Raw genomic sequence first — 20273 nt, forward strand, 5'->3', positions numbered from 1 at the left:
CATCTCCTCCTGAACAGCGCTTCAAGATCCAATTTATATTATAAGTTTTGGATTTTGGGAAATTCGAAGCAACCGTTTTAGACACTTTGCGTGTTTTAGCAATTCTGACTTTCTACAATTCATCTTTAAGAAATGCAACCATCCAAGAGTACAACCGAAAGCAGCAGTTTATTGAAATGAAAGTTGCCGAGTTATCTTAAACAACTATCTTCAATAAATCATCAACGTCAACTCCAGTCATTGGGAAATTAGAGCCTGTTTCTGTTCGACCTTTCAAAGAACGTTATCCAGTTTTGTCTAATTAAGTCACGTCCAGCTTCGTTCCCGTCGATATGCTGCGCTTTTTTTATGCTTCAGTGTATAGACATCGTAGTTTTTTTAAATTATCATCGCTATTTTTAAACTTCCAAACTTTCCTAATCTAAGAGTATACCTTGTAAAATTTAGGAAACCCTACAGTGTGAACTTCAGTGTTGTTTTGAGGCTTTTAGAAGTCCTGTATTCATGCATGAAGTGAACATGGTGAATGTTATTCCAACACATTTGATATCGGCGCCTAGCCTGGGCTTTCATACTACGAATCAATTTCACCCAAAACTATGCTCAGAATTTTGAAAATGTTTCTCGTGTTTCCATCCCAATACTTTATCATTCACCAAGCTTGCAACCCAGTCCAATATTACGCGCTCGAGGTCTTTGAATACTGTTTACCTTCGGAAAAATGAAGCCAAGAGCTCGAGAGAGCTAATTGTTACAAAAAAGGTTTTGAGTTACTCTGCTGCTTTTATCGGCTTAAAAAAAAGTATTCATAGCTAGTCAAACTCAAGTCAAAGAAAAGTCCTTTTGAGGTTTAGTCACGTTTCTAACTTCCGATTTCTTTATACCGGGTCTCATTCCGTTGTTGAAATACGTCGTAATTACATTCATCAAAGAGGTATATCATATTCACAGACATGATGAAAAGCCAGATCCGAATACGCTCTTGTACTATTTGTGTTTGATATAGGGTTCAAAGTCGCCGCAACTTCAAAGTGGTATCCGCAAGGAAGAGAGTATGAATAGAGTAAATAATATTTGTGGCTAATTTAGGATAATACTGCCTTTTAGATTTTGTTCTTTACTTAGCATAATAAGGTAGGGTGTATGGGAAGCTAGGAAAAGGAGAAGATTGAACTAAGATGAACAAAAATCATCAGCAGCGATTAAAATAAGAAATTTCACAGAGGAAAGAGGGCTGAGAGGAAAAAAAAAGAAGAAAAACTGAAGACCTCCCCCCCCCCCCCCCAGAAAAGACAAAGAGATATAATTATTTAAAGAAGAAGTCAATTACTTATGCCTTTTTCCGGGTTTGTATCAATTTTGTGTATCATCTCTCATGATTATTTCTGAAAGGCTTTGATAGAGTGATCACGAGACAATTTAAAATATTTATGGAGGTGTCGTATCTTTTCTTTAAAAAGTTTTGTCAAGAATGTTCATTACACATAAAGTGTACAAATACTTGCTACAGATTCTCAAATTGCTTCAAGAAAAAAAGGGAAGAGTAAAGAAAAAAAGAGAGAGAACAAATGTTAAAGAAGGTACAAAAGGGACGGGGATATTCGAATTAAAATTTGATAATTACATACATCCATAACAACATGTGTCGATATGTGTGTGTGCGTTTGTGTGTGTGTGTACTTATGTGCGTGTGTATATATGTGTGTATGTGTGTGTGGGGGAGGGGGGGGGGTAAGTACTGTAACCTCGGTCCATCAGACATCGATATCTTTTTAATAAATCAAATATAATCACTGTTTTAAACGTATTTTCCAGTTATCCTTAAATATTTCTTAAATTTTAACTCTCTTTCTCGATATCAATGTCTTTAGCGACGATTGTCTGTCTATCTGCTTATTTATATTGCAAGGTCGTAAGCGCAAATCTCGGTGGAGCGGGGGCGTCCCCCATTATTTGGAAGGGAGACACAATATAAGATGCCCCCCACGATATTTCTTTACCCCCCCCCCCCCCTTAACAAACAAGGCCATCTAAAATCGGACTCGCATGTCCAAACAAAGGTCGAAATGCCACTATTATTAATTTTATGAGTGAAATATTAGAGATATTTTTCATGGTGAGAAAAAAATAAATTGTAGTTAAATATTTCAGCCCTACATAATTCACTCTCTCAAAATGATAAGGGGCCCGGAACGTGCTGCTGAGCTCTCTCACCTTCCTATTTCAAGGCTCTTATCCCTTTAAAAGAATCACTTGATATTTTTAACCTGAAAATGTTATATACAATTCAAACGTTTATTTTGTTTTGCTTATCAGAATTTTTCTTTTAAATAACAAAATCATTATGAGGGGCATTTGCCATTAAAAGTTCTCAGGGCAGAGCCTCCTCCGGATTTTGCAAAGCAGGGCAGTTTTGTAAACATAACCAATTCTTCAATTACACGAAAACGGTAAAACGCCAAAGAATAACAATTTCTGTACTACCTTTATTAACAGCGATTGTGTTTGCGCACTCTATCAGAAAATTAATGACAACTTATCGTTTTAAAGAAATCTTTCTTCAGTGTTGTTGATGTTCTTCTGTGAATTGACTCTCGCGTCCTCAACCATCCAAAGTCCCTTCCAATTCCATGATTAAAGGCGACCTCCGGTCCCCCCCACCAAAGTACAAGTGTCGCATCACATAAAAAGCCGCTCTTTCCTATGTCGACTTTCGCACCTGCCCCTAAAAAAAAACCCAAACCAAAACATCCTCTTATCAAGAAAAGAAAAATACAAGAACGACTCAGCCACATAATCGTTTTCTCAAATTTCACACAGCTTTTGTCGACTCTTAAAAAAAAAACACTTTTGAACAAGCAGATACAAAGATACCCCACGCGCCTACGCGGTATTATTTCGAAATACGTGATAATTTGAAAATACTTTGTTGCTGCCCCCGGGATGACCAATATTTGTTGTTCAATTAATGCTGTTGTCACTTCCTTAGTAACATGCAAAAACTTAAAGGGAAAGACAGAGACAGGCAGAGAGAGGCTGAGAGAAAGAAAGAGCGAGAGATAGGGAGAAAGGTGAAGGGAATAGATGTATATATATATATAGAGAGAGAGAGAGAGAGAGAGAGAGAGAGAGAGAGAGAGAGAGAGAGAGAGAAAAGGGGGGGGGGGGACTGGATAAACTATACAAAGAAACGGGAAATTTCAGATACACATGCTCATTGTTTATACATCAAATACTGCGTCTGTAATACTCAAATAAAAAACAACTCTTCGGTTGTACACTCTTCACAAAAACATGTGTGGCCAGACGACGAATAATAGGCGCGAAATCACCCCGAACCAAACGATGTATCTTTTCTTCCCAGCACGCGTGTCCTTGTCTGCAAATCATGAAATTATTTCTTGATTTTTGCCTGGCTTATTGACTTCCTCCCCCGAACTTTTGTTGTGTTATTGACTTAATTCGACTGGGAATTTTCCTCATTTATTCCTGTTTATATCGCCTTTTAGATTGTCTTCTCTCATTTCCGGCGATGTCAGAATACAAAGAAATTGTGCTCAGAATGCGAATGCCCCCCCCCCCCTCTCTCTAAAAAAAATATAAAGTAAATCCCAATGCCCTGGTAGTTTGAATGGTTATTATATTTTTTGAGATGATGATAATAATTTTGTTTAAAGGAAAGAAAGAAAGAAAGAAAAAAAGAGAGATAAAAATATTTCATTACTTTTAGGTAATTCAATTAGGTCTGTTTACCAGGAGAAATCTACACTGGTCCTCTCAATAGCCATTGCGTCTATCTGGAAGAAAGGAATCTCACTTTGTCTGGAATCAAGACTACACCCAATCTTTCCGAACTAGGCGTTGTGGCGTGCGCCTGTAATCCAGCTAAAAAGTGGAAGTTACAAACTGATTCAGCCGAGGACGCAGGTTCGAAACTGAGTCACGTCTTTCGGATGGTGACGTTTAAAGGTCGGTCCCAGACGTAAATAATCATATCTGATTGATACACGTCTGTAAAAACCCAATACACACACGACCCTCCCAGTCTGCATCGGAGGCTTTACAAGTACACAGATTTTCCGAGCTCTAAAAAGTTGATTTCACTAATAAAGCCCAGTATCTTAATCTCTAGTGCGCTTTGCAGCTCGATTTAATCAGCGTTTTAGAAAGGTTGATCATGAACATGATCGCCAAGACTTTCGAAAAAAAAATCAACTGAAGACAATTTAAATAACCTTTTCTATAACCCACTGATATGTAGGGCCTACGACCATTGTAATAATGTAGTACGTAATCTGAACATGAGTTCTATGGGATATACTGATATTGCCCTTAATCTGATTTATCAAAAGTCTTTGGGATCGTGTACATTTTTATACGACTGCGAAGTCAAAAGTTTTTGCAAATGCTGATACGTATTTCATATTTTCTCATACAACTTGTTATCGTGCGGGGTGACAAATTAAAATGTTATTTTTGATACACACACATACACACATTGCGTGAGTGCGTCACTGGGTCAGTCGCTGAAGCTTGGTATTTGACGCGCCATTAGAGAGTTGTATTGTAAAACCAAAAAAGTGAATGCAACAGCCCCCCCCCCCCCCCCCCCAAAAAAAAAAAAAAAAAAAAAAAAAATATATATATATATATTCATAATATTAATAATAATAACAATAATAATAATAATAATAATGATGATTGAATTCTTTTCTTTTTTTTAATTAAAAAAAAACACCCAAAGAAATCGGAACAAGTATTGCTTTATACTAACACAACATTGGGCTTATGGCTGATTATCTTCTCATGTTTAGCGAGCGCAAGTAGTGACGCCATCAAAACGACGCTTCATGTGCAACGGGCCTTAATCTGCGCTACTAGGGACTTTTAGATTTACACGACGAGAACGTGGACCGCCACGTGTGACATCCTTTTAAGGTAACGTGACGTTCTTTTAAGGTACTGCCGGGCACGGCCCAGTGCCTTAAAGGGATCCGGTAACTTTGTCTTAGATCCTTTAGAAATAATCCTTGATTTAGCTCATGCTGCAATGATAATTATAAACCTTAAGGTCAGTTAGGAACTCCATGACTTTTACAAGCCGATCGCCTGTCTGATTATCAAGATATTAATGATTGGAATTACAAATTTTGAATACCGTTCGCCGAACGGTTTTCATAACACTACAGTCTATTAGGGAAAACGAGTATGTCTGATTATCAAGATATTTATGATTGGAAGTCGAAATCAAATTTTGCGTTTTCCTAACGGTTTTCATAACACTACAGTCTATTGGGGGGGGGGGGGAACGAGTACAACCGGTCCCTCAAAGATTTTTACTTTTTTGAGGAACTTCTTGGTCATTTTGAAGCGCGATTATTTTTTTAGGGCTTCAATATTACCCCATATCACAGACACTGGTAACATGTAGGACCGTGTATCTCAGATTTAACATTGTTAAACGATCCCTTTAACACAATGTCACACGCGGTAGTCCACGCTCTCGTCGTGTAAATCTAAAAGTCCCTACTGATTCCCTAGGAAAGCGGATACCGGGTCTTCCAGCTGAACTCAATATCAATACATTTAGCATAATGCTGTTTAACATGTATCTAATATACGGTGTTGACTCTCCAAACTTACCGTGTAAAGAGAGCAACAAAGAAGTCGGAAACACACCTCTGAAAAGAAAAAAAGAAATGTCTCAATTGAAATAGAGGTTCTGATATTTCAGTCCTTCGTCCTTCGCATTGCCTTCGGTTTGAAAATGATCATAGCTGATGCGGATAGGACTGTGGCACCATTATCTTTTGCTAAGCTTTCTTCTTATTCATATTGATCTGCATGAGTGCCTTATGCTTTCATTTATTTGCAGTATAAATCTCGACACGGGGACTAATTTCGGTTAGCAAACAAGAAGAGCGTGTCTTTATGATTGGTGTCAACTTGCAAATCTCGTTCCATTATGCAAGTAATTTGTGAATCAAAGGGTTATTTGATGTTTCGCCGAACAGAAAAAAAAATACACGAGAAGGGCAAACCAAGAGAGGTGACGGTCATTGTATTAATGCAAAGCGAAAATTTAGATTAAAAACAATTTCATGGTTGATCGAAACGGAATTTGTTCAATCATTCTAAAGTATATCTACGCCCCTTCTTGAGTCGGGCGGGGGGTGGGGTGGGGGGGGGGGGGGGGGGTAACGTTTTTTCTTAAGAAGTACATGTATCTCATTGGTTGTTGTTATATTAATTCAGTTTTATTTTTTGAATATAGATAATTGCAGGGTAAAATAAATTTGCTTGCGTTAGTCGAAAGACATAAGAGACTACAGTTTTGTGCAGAGCCTCCATTTTTTATTTTTGAAATCGAAATATTACCTTTTCATTCTTGACTTTGACTTGACTTATTGGCACAGGACGGGGTGTTCCTTTGCTTTCCTTACAAATATGTCGCCTCCATTCCGTTCTGTCCCGTGCATGGCTTTCAGCATCCTCTAGCTGTGTCGATACGGATTTGGGGGCGTCCCGGGGGCGAATTTTGTATTCCTAAACAGGTTTGCAATTTCTTATATTTCCGTTCTTCTCAATGACTGATATGTTCTGCGTCATTAGCAGCTTGGAAAGAGGTCACAAACAATTAGACTTTGATTTTTTTTATTGCTTTGCCTCACTATTATAAAGACACAAAAACTGAATAAACTGAGACTTGAGCCCACAACTCTGAGATTGTATTACGCTGACCTTATCGAATGAGCCAACGATGGGTTGATGAAAAGTGATTCTGCATGATTTCTATAACCCTATCACTCAACCTAACGGTTACGTCATTGCTAATGACGTAACATATCAGCCAATCAGATGACCGGAAATATTAGCATTGGCAAACCTGTTTGGTAAAAAAATTAGCGTCCCGGGGGTCTAGCTTGGAGCTGTGAAGTTGTTACGGAAGTCTTGGAAGTTGGAGTGGAAGGCGATCCTGAGGCATTTCGCACCAGGTGCCCAAACCATGCCAAACGTCTATTGGTGACCTCTTTCCAGATTTTTGTGGAAAAATCTCATGAATGTCTTATGTCCACATTCCTGAGTCTGTCTATGAGGAAGACTCCAACATTTGTATTCATTTGATCAATATTGAATGGGTTTTCTTATATTAGGCATTATCATGAAGTCATTAATGGAAGCCATTGCGGAACAAATCAGCGATGCTCGAGTAGTAATAACATTGTTATTGACTACTGTCCACGCTGGAATCTACGCATCATAAGCTACGTTCTTTGGATAGCAACCAAAATCGATGTATGTCTTTTTGTAAACAGTGCCTGCACAGCGCATAAATAAGAAAGGAATGGTGGTGTTCAGAGAGCTCTGAACCCCTTTCTTTTGAATCACTAGAAAGCCAATTTTCACTTAAAAGGACATGCTTTCTAGTGTCGAGAAACCAATAGTTATGCTGTGCTTCTTCATTAAAATCTCATGTAAACTCGCTAATTGGGTACGACCAAAAAGCCCGAAAGACTAACTCCTGAAAACGTGCGAAACATGCGGATTATACCGGCACCTGTTTTCCACTCCTCGAGCCGTTTTATCCCCCGTTTTGTTCTAGGCTTTTCCTTTTATTGTAACGACATTATCATTATCAGCCCGTCGTCTAATAAACTATAGTTCTTTTGTAAATGCCAAATAACTACCATACCTTTGGACAAGAATGCCTGAGCTATAATTAAAGGTGGGAGTTGTATCTGAATAGTTTTAAATCAGAAAGCAACTGGGCCTTGCACGTACTTCGGGGGTTAGATCGCTACAATAACTTCTTCATGCATTTTGATGACCCTCTTTGGGCGCGATGGATCTCCGTACTAATAAAAGTAAGTTTCATTATATTATTGAAGGAAGCATGATGTATTTTATTTCCCTTAATCGTGATACCAATATGATTCATGCTGTGTAAAGTCAATGCAACTGTTCGTTACATTTTCGTATTATGTTATATCCATGGTGCTACAGACATGACAGAACATAAAAAAGAAATTAAGTGATGAGTTATTCTTAATCTTGTGATTTATTCTTGTGAGACTCTGCAATACATTTAATGTGTTGTCACATGTCATTCTTTCACAAATGTTTTTTTTTCATGACCAATTGGCGAGTTATTCGACATACCCATTCAAAATCTTCATACATGAAAAAAGTCAATAAGACGATCAACCTGAAGTCTACTTTCAGTAGCTGAGTAGTCTGTTGTATTTCGAATTGCGTAATATGCATATGCTATAATAAATGTTTCAGCGTTTTAATTGGTGACGCAAAAGTCTGTTGTAATCGCACTGGTGGTTCTTTGTTTGTTTTGTTGTCAATTTTGAAATTCCTTGGTTGGATTAATACTGTGAAAGGGGAAGTCCATCCGCATATTAGGTTGGAAGCTGAAATTGAAGCTGAAAATGAGAGAAACAAATTATTGACAGTTTGAGCAATATCCGATTAAAATAGGAAATGTATGACCTTTTAGAGTTGTCATCAGTATAACACAAATTGGCAACACTGTGATGTATCTTGCGAACTCCTCTTCAATTTCGCACTGTACAGAAAATGTCAAAAAAAAATCATTTTCTTGGTTATTAATGATGGAGTAGATTTGTTTTAAAACATATTGCAATATTACATTTAGGGTGAATGTATGATTAAAGATTTTCTTGATGGAAAATATGAATTTCTGAAGTTTTTTAGTACAGGGAAAAGGGAGGGGACCTCGCAAGTTACGACACAGAGTTGCCAATTTGTGTTTGCACCTTCAAAATGTCATAATTTTCTTATTTCTAATTGGTTTTTGCTCAAAGTTTCACCGAAACTTTTCAGCTTCTATTGGAACTAACTTAATATCAGGATGTACTCCCCCTTTAAACCACTGGAAGAATTTGGGGTGCCCCCCTTTGGAAATGGCCGAAGTGGCAACTTTTAGTTAAGAGGAAATTGCCCCGCTGCACCCCTCGAGGTGATGACCCTTTTTTATTCATTATTTTTTACTTTCTTTACTTGTCAGAGATTTTAGAAGTAAAACTGTATCGAAAAATCTGATGACGTTTTGTCCCCTCTTTTATAAAGGCCAATATTCGCCCTTTTGTGAAACGATGGTTTTCCTTTTTATTCTCTGCAGGAAAGCTGGATAAATCTGGATCTCCTAGACATATATTTGACGATGGCATCGCAGCAAAACGCCCCCGCATCACTCTTCCTCCGGCGCCAAGACTTCGATCACTCCCATACAACACGCCACCTGTAGCACCCCTTCGTTCAGAAGCTCATCGAAGAGAGGTCGCCCCTCAAACTCAACCATCATTTCATCCAAGACATGGTCAGGCCGTTACATCTCCAAATGACATTGAAGACCAACGCCAGGTGTTAGTCAGCGACCACGCCCAACGTCCAGCGCGAAGTCACCTCGTGCAATCGCATCACATCCTCCAACGCAATCATCTTCAGCAACAACAACATCATCATCATCATCTGCTTCCGCAACAACACAGCTTGGTATCACTTTTGCGCGAACCAGTCGTGACGACATCGCCGGCATTCGAGCGACTTGGCATCGGACCGCGAGCCGTGACAGGTAACGAAGCGGGTTCGGCTTCGGGGATGCCGCAGACGAGAGCTAGTCCAGTTTGTGATAGTTGTACGGACGGAGCAGGGTGTTGGAAGGAGATGACGGGGATCGGTTGTAAGCTAGAGACTAAAGAACTCTGGGATCGTTTTCATGAACTCGGGACCGAGATGATTATCACTAAATCTGGCAGGTAACATAGCTCTCAGTAGTACACGAGGCGTCATTTCGATTGCGTCAATACCTACGCTAATTTGCGTATGAAGACATTAAGTGCGTTTGTCAGTTATCCGTGTAAAGCTTGCCCTGTTCAATAACATTTTGCATTCACCTTTTCTTACCATACCATCATTACCATTATCATTATTACATCGAAGACCACGTCAAGTACTGACGCAGCCCTAGGTCAAACAAATGACGCCTCTGTGTAAAGCAGTCTTTATTAACTGACACATTTGGTTTAATCCATTGGAAGGAGAAATATCGACTCCTTTAACGGCTGTAAACTATACTCCTCTTTTTTCTAATATGCAATATCACATTCAGAGGTATATCCTGACCTTGTGGGGGGGGGGGGAGGGGGTGGGGGATTTTGACCTGTCTTTGATCCGTACAGTTTAGCAAGGAAACCACGTTTAAATTGCCCCGGTTTTTTCATCTCGGGGGTCATGCTAAAACATATTGGTTTGGGGAATATAATGTAACCTTTCGATTGCATGGATTGCTAGTTTTGCAAGAGAGCGAAGCAAGCATGCAAAAGCCATGTGACATTTCGTTTTAACTTGCATTCATTATCAACTAAAAGCTGCTGAAGATATCGATGTTATTGTTTGATCAAATACTATTTTTTTCTTTTTACAAGAGTCAATTGCTTTACTATGGTGCACTGTTTTTATAACGATCGTCTGAGCTTTATTGCTCTTCGATCCCCCCCCCCCCCCCATCCTTAAAGTTTGACATCGTAGCCCATCTTTTACAATAGGGGAATCTCTGTGAGTAATCCGATTATTCCTTTCTTTGAAAATTGTTGTCATCATCAGACGCATGTTCCCGACGCTGCGGGTTTCCTTTGCTGGGCTTCACCCGATGTCATCCTACTCAGTGTACATCGACGTCGTGCCCCTAGACAACAAGCGATATCGCTACGCCTACCATCGGTCATCATGGCTGGTAGCGGGCAAGGCCGATCCGTCGTTGCCACCGAGGTTGAGCCGCCATCCCGATTCACCGTTCACCGGAGAACAGTTGCTCAAACAGCTTCTCTCATTGGAGAAGATCAAGTTGACCAACAATGAACTGGATAAAAGTGGACACGTAAGTCAGATCAAGGAGTTTGTACAGGGGGGGGGGGGGGGGGGGGGTTGTCGTAAATCCTTTAAAAAATGCACAAGAGAAATGAAGACAAAAATAAAAGTTTCATATTCTCCAGTTGCTAGAACACTTTTAAGAAAAAATTGACAGGTAATAAATATGTGGATTATATCTCAGAATTTTGTGGTGCATTTAGAGTTTATTTTTTAATTCAAAACATAATTTAAAAATTGTTATTTTTATCATTATTTTCATTATTACTATTATTATCATAATTAACATTATTATTATCACTATCATGACCGCCATCATCATCATCATCATTATTATTATTATTACATGTATTATTATTATTATTAATACTTTTACTAATAATGTATTTGTAGTATTATTAGTAGTAGAAGTAGTAGAAGTAGTAATAGCAGTAGAAGTAGTAGTAGTATAAGTAGTATTATGGTAGTATAAGTAGTAGTAGCAGCAGTAGCAGCAGCAGCAGAAGCAGCAGCAGCAGCAACAGCAGTAGCAGTGACAGTAGTAGTAGCCAGGTATTAGTAGTAGGAGTTGAACTTATAGCAGCATGCGTTAGTCATACCATGGAGATCTCTTCTTATATCTCCATGGTCATACTATCCCAAACGGAACTCAAACACATCAGATCATTCATACTCTTCGTAGAGACACCCGTTTGATCAGCAACTTGAAATGGATTTTCTCTCTGCTTTCTTTCAAGTTTCAAGTCCCAAATTTACCGACCTTTGTCTCCTCGGCTTGTTTTAATGGCATAGTCTTTACTTCTAACTAGGGGGAATGAGGCTGAAGGCCCTCCGAAAACAAAAGGCGATTTGTAATTATACAGAAAAAAATAATTAAAAAAAAAAACATAAATATGTTACATAAAGTACTAAAAAGCAACAGACTATTGACGTTCTAATTACTGTTATTGCTCTTGCGTTCTTGTTCGCACATTGTTTTCTCTCTTTTTCATGTTAAGGAGGGTACTGCGCTAGGCGAACGTCTTTCCCAGCGAAAATGCTTCTATGACATTCGGAGATGAAATACTACCGTATCGTGTTTACACAGAAAGCATTTAGTGCTTTCAATGGAAGGTCAAAGGTCAAGCAAATTTCAGCACTCATTGGACCATAAATTATCCCACTTTATTCAGTCGAATCACTGCCGGTCGACGAGACATGAAGCAACGTAGACCTACTGAACTTCATCTCCTGCTGTGTTTACTCACACAATATTATTCCCTCTTGACCTATATTATAGCCGTTTTTATAATTAAAAGTAGCATTTATCTTCCACTGTAGCCTTTTTTTCTTCATGTTAAAACAAAAATTCAAGTAATGCAACTTATGCATAATAATATAAATAATATCGAAGAGTATCTTCACAAAAAAGGAGAAGGTGTAAAGTTTGTGTCGAGTCAGCCAGGTATGACAAAATACAATCTTGATATAAAAAATAAAGAGAAGGATATGAGAAGAAAGAGAAAGTGTGCGTGTGTGCGTTATCACCTCGACTTCACAATACTAGCCAGAAATTCACCCCTTCTGAACACAAATAGATAAACATCTAAACTAATACAAAAACAAACAAACAGTGTATGCATGCGTACGTAATTATCTTGTGCATATAGCTAGTTTGTACAAATGTTTTTTTTATTTGAGAGAAATAATACAAAATATCTTTAAACAAAATTTAAAAATGTGGACAGTCCAGGCAGTGGAGTAATATCCCTTAATGTTATAGTCGGTTTGCTTTCTTGCAATAATGTAAATTAAAGGATTTTCACATTTTGGAACCAGACTTACACTGCAGGGGATGCACATAGTTTTTGCAAATGTGCACACGCGTGCGCATTTTTTTTATGTGTGTGTTGGGGAAGGGGGGGGGGGAGGGGGATCAGTATACGAACAACCTTGGCCCTGTTTCATGAAACTTGTTATCAATAACAAATACTAAATTTCTTTGACAACTTTGCTTTCAGCCAGGAATATACAAGGATTTCAGTAGCTTATAGAACAGCTATTGCAGCTTGTTATTGAAAACAATTTTTTTATGAAACGGGGTCCAGGGGCGTTTGTGGACATGGGCATTATAAACTATATTGACGCTGTGCTCTTATTCTTAGTTTTAAGATGCCAACTTGCAAGGAAAACGGTTCTGTACTTTATAGGTTTTTTGTGTGATTTAATTACAAAAAGCAAAACAACATCCAGGACCGTGACCAACAATGTGTGTTGTATTTTACTCGCAGGTGATCCTGAATTCGATGCACCGCTACCAGCCTCGAATCCACATCGTCAAAAACGTGACCATTGTCGACAACGAAGACGACCACCATGAGGACAACGACAAGCGCCACGATGTCGCTGGTGATGACATGGATGAAGTGATGAATGCTTGTCGGTGGAGACCACAACACGTCCGCACATTTGTCTTTTCTGAGACCTCATTCACAGCTGTCACGGCCTATCAAAATCAGTTGGTGAGTCTAATAATGATCGTAATAATTTCAATAGAGGTGTCGTGGACGAGTGGATAAGTCGCAGGACTGTCGATCACAAGGACCGCGGTTCGAATCCCGCCGCGGCACTAATGTCCTTTGGCAAGACATTGATCTACATTTGCCACCCCACCCAGGTGAAGTAAATGGGTACCACCGTACCGGTAGGAAGGAATTCCTTGAATGCTGTGAGCACCGAAATCGGTAGCCTAGCAGAGTCGGAGTAATATTGGAGCGCTTTGAGCACCTTGCAGGGTGGATATGTGCGCTATATAAATATCCAATATTATTATTATTAACAAGAAGAACAATATTTATTTAAACTGCGCTGTACACTAAAACGTACCATGGCGCTTAAAATGTATAGAGAAAGACACACAAAGACTAGCTCTGTGGAAAAGGTGGGTCTTCAGGTTTCTTCTTTTATGTTGACAGGTTTTCTTTACTTCGAATTGAGTATGGTTTATTATTCCAGAATTTAGAAGCAGAAGCATTAAATCGTTTATCGGCAGTGGACCCGTTGATATGGGAATTTCGAGTCTAGAAGGATCTTTTACGGAACGAAGATTAATTGTGAGTAGTAGTGGGTTGGTAAGCTTCATGTCTGCAAGGTAGGAAAGTGCAGTATTTTTGATTAACTTGAAAACATAGAGGCAGAGTTTGAAGTGTACACGTTGAGATAAAAGGAAGCCAATGGAGCTCTTTAATTCGAGGGGATGCATGTAGTCTACACCCAGCCCTAAAGTTATCTTTAAGCAAATGAATATTAAATATAGATACAAAATTGTGAAACAGTTTCTTCTTCTTCTGTACATGTCGACAGACTTGTTAGTCCATATAAAGACACGGAAACGAAGCACGTGGTCATGGAATAGAGCAATCTTTTAGGAATTGTAGCGCATGGGACCAAAAGGAATAAATTGATCCCGTGTTGATATCAGGTAACTTATTCCAGTCCCTGCACGTACGAGGGAAATAGGAGAACTTGAAGAAGTCTGTCCTGCATTACTTCTGTTTCAAATGCTGGCTATTGCTGGTTGAGGAACGACGGGATCTAGTAACAGCAAGAGGTGTTAGGGTCTTCGGGATATCAGATTGTCCGCTCCGGATCTGTTTCATAAGGGCAAGTCTTGCAACTTCTCGTCGATGTTCCAGTGAGTCCCAATTCAGATTCCTGAACATGTCCGTGACACTAGCACGTTGGTTGTAGTTATTGCAGACAAATCTGGCAGCACGACGTTGGACCATTTCCAGCTGCTTGATGTACTTGGCTTCATAGGGGCCGTAGACACTAGCTGCATATTCTAAATGAGGTCTTACTAACGCAAGATAAGCAATGCTCTTGATGGTTTTCGAACAACCTCTAAGATTACGCCTTAACATTCCAAGAACCCTGCTAGCCTTCTTGGTAATGTGAGCATACTGGAAATCCAACTTGTATTTGTGGGTTAGGAAGACTCCAAGGTTTCGACTAAATGCCTATAGCATCATCATGATGCCTACAAATTCATAATAGCCTGTTTCACATGCGGCCTTTCGTGCATCACGTGGTTGTGTTTGGAATATGAATGCAACAAAAAGGCCCGAATTCACAAAGGAGGTTTGTCGACAAACCTCCTTTTGTTTCGCCAAACCTCCTTTTGTTCTTTACAAACCAGGTTTGTAAAAAACGCGTAAAAACGCGTCATATGACGTACGAAAACCAAGGTTTGTCGACAAACCTCCTTCGTGAATTCGGGCCAATAATTACACAAATCCATTAATATCAGGCATGCTGGTTTATTGTCTGTAATGTCTTCACATGATTGATTAACCAAGGGAATATCGCAATGGAAATGACGTTTGTACGATATCCACCCCTTCGGAAGTATTCCTACTAGTTTGTACCCTTCACCTGAATGCATGTTAGGCAATGGCAAAATGGTCCACTACATGGACTGTTCTCTATTCGTACGTATTAGTGACGTGCGCGTTCGCTCGAATATTAGATACATGTATAATTACGTACAGCAGAATTACGTGCGAATACAGACCCTGAGGGTAGGTGAATTCGTGGGTCGTAGGTGGGTGAGCGCGCGCACGCACACACTCAAAGGTTAAATATATATTCAAAACGACCATAATCTGGTCTAGTACCGATTATCTCCAGGAGATTTTTACTTGCTGGCATCGGTGGGTTTGAAATTTATTAATAAAAACTACACGATACCATATCTCGTTAAATGCAGGTTTTCCGGACCTTTATATAGTTTTGAATTCTTCCTCCATAGGTGTGTAAAAAACTGATCGCACATTCAACAAATAGTAACATTTAACTATTTTATCTAGATAACGTTACCATTTTGTCATTATTATCTTCTTTGTAATTAGATTACTAGATTGAAAATTGACAGCAATCCGTTTGCCAAAGGGTTCCGAGATTCTTCTAGGCTTTCCGAATATGAGAGGTAAGGATGAGTTAGCGTTGATGATGAATGTCCCCATGTTAGATCATTGTAACAACGTGCATGAAATAATTATGAGGCTTAAATTTTGTTTAGTAGTTCAAGTGACTCGGTAATATTGTGGAAGGTTGATGAAAAAACTGCGTAATTTTGGTATGAAATGTTACTTATTATCTATTCCTTCTACTGTACTAACCCTCTAACATGCAAAACATCCTGAAAAAAAATATTTGAAGGCGTCACTGTGCAACACCCTCTAACAGTAAATTGTCCCAACCATTTTTGAATTTTTAAGACAGACTTTTAAAATCATTTCAACACTTAAACGTCTGGAATGGTATATAGAGCTAATTCAGTACTTTGTGACGATTTACATTCATCTGAAGTGTAATTAAATTGTAATGATATAGTTGGAAGAATTAAATTTTTATCATTAAAGGTAATACAAAGTTTTGGGAAATTTTGAAAATTGGGTGGATAGTGAATCTTTACAATTTTGATATATTTGGATGCCCCTGTGGATGTATTGTAAGCACTAAAAAAATTAGCCCCTAAAACACTTCTGTTTTCGAGAAAAATTGAATATAAAAATTTACCGGTGCTCCCGGTAAATTTTGATAAATTTCAAATAGCGCCTATGGCCGTACAATGGTAGCTGCGACCATGAAAATCTCAGAATATGAAGTTGGGATATATATTTTTCAAACAGGAATAGCTAATCGGTCGATTTTAGTCAAGAAACATTGTTTCATAGCTAAATTAATATCTTGACCTTGAGAGGGAGCTATACACCATTAAGAGTTTATTATTTATAATTTCATGACTTTAGACTCGATTTCAACCGCGTCAACGATCAATGTATATTGTAGGAACGCATCTGCTTCCAATATGTTAATTTGAACCAAATTCATGACCCCATACCAAAACTTTGTAATACCTTTAATAATGGTCTGTTTTCACTCAAACTTTCAGATTATCTTTAATTGTACATCTAGCATTGAAGTCACTACCTTAGCACCATTTTCTCATCTGAACAATTATACCAAGTCCCTTTGAAGGAAATAAATGTTTAATAGCAATCCATCTGGCTTTCTTGATTTCCCTTTCATTTATGTATATATCCACGTTCATGTAATTTTGTGATACCTTTCAAAGTTACTGCCGGGAGAGTTAACAGAAAAAAAGAACTTTAAACAATTTTTTTGTTTAATTGCGGAGAAGATGTGATGAAAAAGATTATCAACAATATACATTTAAAACCTTTCAAGGTATGAAGTTATACCGAATAAAAACTGACTAACTGATTCACTTAATTTCGTCCCGAATTTCGCTCCTTCGGCCTGGGTTTGCCATTTTAGCACGAGTCTTGAAAGCCCGTCCTAAAACTTTTAAAAGATATTTATATGACTTGTTAGTTAGCTCTTTGTACTATCAAGGGAGTAAGTTTTCCAGATATGTAGAATGTGTCTTAGTTGTGAGTTTACAGGATATTTTTCTTCTTCTATGATTTACTTTAAAAGAGAGTGACATCGATAAAATGAAATATGACGAGAACAAAAAACTAAAAAGTTGGACCCAACTTCAAGCCATATGTGTTCAGTCCACATTTTAATAATTTAAATACACCATAGTATATTCGTGTCTGCTTCATAATCAAATTTCAAAATTTGGGTGTACATAATGATAAGAATATCATGGAAATATTTGAAAACTAACAAAGAAATATTGCTTATGGCATGGCTTAAACAAACTATACTGAAAGGTATCCTTAAAGAAAGAAAAACAACGAAATACGAAAAAAAAAAGGGGTCTGGAAATCGACTTGCTGATTTGTGTTTAATCGACTAAAACTTCAAAACGTCATAATTAAACAAAAATACTTTTCGGATTTTTCTCAAACTGTCATATTCTGCTCATACTGTCATTCTCAACTGGACATATGCTCCTTCTAAAACCAACTTCATATCAACGTGTACTTTCCCTTTATGCAACACACACTGCAGATGGCGGAGGATACATCAAGATAATATGTCAAGTTGTATTTTGATCTGTGTGTGGTACCGTCTTTTGCCTACTCTTATACTTTCATTTTGTTCTCTTGTTTTCATGAATATATTCCCTGATAGGGAAAAGGTGGACATATTGATGAAAGGCCATACCTACGCCCGCAATCCAACAAGTTCACCAAGAGAGGTTGTACTCGGCTCGATGATGACCGGAGGTGATCCGCAGCCTTTCCCATTCTCATTAGGAGCATTGAGAGAGGATTCTCCGTTCAATCTCCCTGTCCATTTAGGCTCTCCAGCGCACCCTCACATCTCCTTTGCGCTACAGAGACAGCCGATTCAGAGTAAGCATCTTATTCGACTTTCTAGTTTCAAACTAATAATAATATAATAATAATAGCCTAATAGTCCACTCCAAATTTTATTAAACCGAAACGAGCCCGGCAGCCACTGAGCAGCGCCAGATCGACGTTGCTCTATCCCTTATTGTTGAACGCCAAACAAGGTAGCAACGACTCCCATCTTTTAACGTCTTTTGGTATGACGCGACCGGGGTTCGAACCCACGACCACCCGGTTGTGAGGCGGACGCTCTACTGACTGAGCCAACTGCCCGTCTCGCGAAAGAGGAAACCATACGACCGCAATTATAGGCTGTTACTTTAAAAGTTGTGTGCCTCCTGGTGTAACAGAATTCACATTACATTTTGTCGCAATAATAAATAAAGGTTTCTAATACTTATGGAATGAAGTTCAGTCATCAGCTTTGACATTGAAGACGATGCGTGATGTTAGTTAGGCTTATTATCTCTGATCGAAAAATTTCCATACGCCCTGCATTATTTACGTGTGTGTTGATGCCACAACATTAGAAGAACCAAACACAATATTTAGATTTAAAATCTTTTTCATAAATGCGTTTTCTTTCAAAACAAACTTGCAGTCCGATATCATATAAACCGACATGTACATGTATATACCATGCCATAGTCCGGGACCGGATTTAAACGTATAATGCTATTTTTAGGTTCGATCATGATGTTTATGGTACAGTAAGGAGTGTAATCTAAAATAAGATTATTTTTTTTCTCCTTTAGGAAAAACTACAATTTCTGCTTATGGTGATCACCTCTTCCCGCCTTCAGCAATGTATTATGACCCCTTCCGCGAACATCTTCCGCTTCCGGGTGAGAGGTCGAGTGTTCCTCAGGTTATCCGTCATAGTGCCAGTCGGGATGAAGATGTCGTCCCTCACGCTTTCTTTCAACCTACGGTAATTGACAGTGGTAAAGATAGCGAGTGGAATCTAGGTGACACTTCGCACGTCCAGAAGATTGTTCCTCACATGCCCCAACAGTTTCACAAACTTCTTCCCAGAGGTCCGTTCGCGGCTGCCATAGACATGATGGAGTACCGACGCGTGGTACGACATCCTGTTATCTGATTTTTCGACACAGGGATTAATCTATTATTCGTCTCAGCCCATTGTATGGCTCAAGACAGTACATACTGGAGAACCATCAACAGGGTCACAAAGGGTCAGTCATGACTTACAGGACAACGACGACGAGAACGCAAGATCGGCTTGACCACGAAGAGTAGTTGAGATTATTAACAAGGCCTCTCGGTATTTCGGCTTGAGGACCAGTCGATTTGTCGCCCGAGGGCCGGTCAATCAGCAAATGTAAAGAGAAAAAAATCCGCGAAGAAAAAGGGAAGGATATAGAAAAACTGTTATGATGAAAAGGAAGAAATGGTAGACTTTCTCAACACACTCACCGACACCAACTATTCCAGAGCTCGTTAAAGACTATCAAAGACAACCTGTCTATACGTTTAGCTCCTTATCTTGGCCCTGAGTTTATCGATAATTGTATTAAGTACGCAATAGGTACATTTCCAAGTTTCATGCATTTTGTGAAATCCGAATGATCATGAATAAAGTATGAAAAACTATGGTCCATTGTTGATTTATCATCCCCTAATATTGGCAAGGGTGTAGGCCCACTCATTAGGACGGAACCCTGTACCATGTGCTTCATAGTCCGGTGACTTTTCCACGCCTCCTTCACATAATACCTCCACTTTCAGTGCCTAAATGGTATTATCGATTCACACTTGGGTAGCGACCGTTCGAAAATACTAAAGATTAACATAGGAGTGGATGCCACGCGCCTTTTTCTTTACTAAAATACTAAAATTTGAAAGAATGTAAATAAAATCATAATTTTCCATTTTTGGTCGAATATGTTTTATCTGAGAAAGATCTTTCAATTGATATAATTTTCATTTTCATATCATGAGTTTGAAGTAATAAAACGGATTAATAAACATTTAAAAGTCAGATATTACACACACATGTATAACGCAATGAAAATTAAAAGTATCACTTACTCAGAAAAGGGG

At 38.6% G+C, this 20273-nt stretch overlaps 1 protein-coding gene across 1 annotated transcript; it reads left to right on the forward strand.

The window, feature by feature from the left end:
- Nucleotides 1-7680: 7680 nt before the first annotated feature.
- LOC100889015 (T-box protein H15) lies at nucleotides 7681-19313 on the forward strand. Its single transcript, XM_030975961.1, has 7 exons — nucleotides 7681-7865; nucleotides 9152-9788; nucleotides 10636-10909; nucleotides 13170-13400; nucleotides 15789-15865; nucleotides 17989-18212; nucleotides 18965-19313. The coding sequence occupies exons 1-7, from the start codon at nucleotides 7844-7846 to the stop codon at nucleotides 19309-19311; spliced, it is 1812 nt and encodes a 603-aa protein (XP_030831821.1). The 5' UTR covers nucleotides 7681-7843; the 3' UTR covers nucleotides 19312-19313.
- Nucleotides 19314-20273: the final 960 nt, after the last annotated feature.

This window comes from Strongylocentrotus purpuratus, unplaced genomic scaffold (genome assembly GCF_000002235.5).
Source record: "Strongylocentrotus purpuratus isolate Spur 01 unplaced genomic scaffold, Spur_5.0 spur5_scaffold_8, whole genome shotgun sequence".
In the NCBI taxonomy this organism is placed as follows: domain Eukaryota; kingdom Metazoa; phylum Echinodermata; class Echinoidea; order Camarodonta; family Strongylocentrotidae; genus Strongylocentrotus; species Strongylocentrotus purpuratus.

Bases quoted from the DNA above. Each gene is read 5' to 3' on its own strand.
- LOC100889015 (XM_030975961.1), top strand. From the start codon at position 7,844: ATGGATCTCCGTACTAATAAAA. The intron at 7,866-9,151 runs GTAAGTTTCATT...TATTCTCTGCAG, and splicing joins GGATCTCCGTACTAATAAAA to GAAAGCTGGATAAATCTGGA. The intron at 13,401-15,788 runs GTGAGTCTAATA...CTTTGTAATTAG, and splicing joins CGGCCTATCAAAATCAGTTG to ATTACTAGATTGAAAATTGA.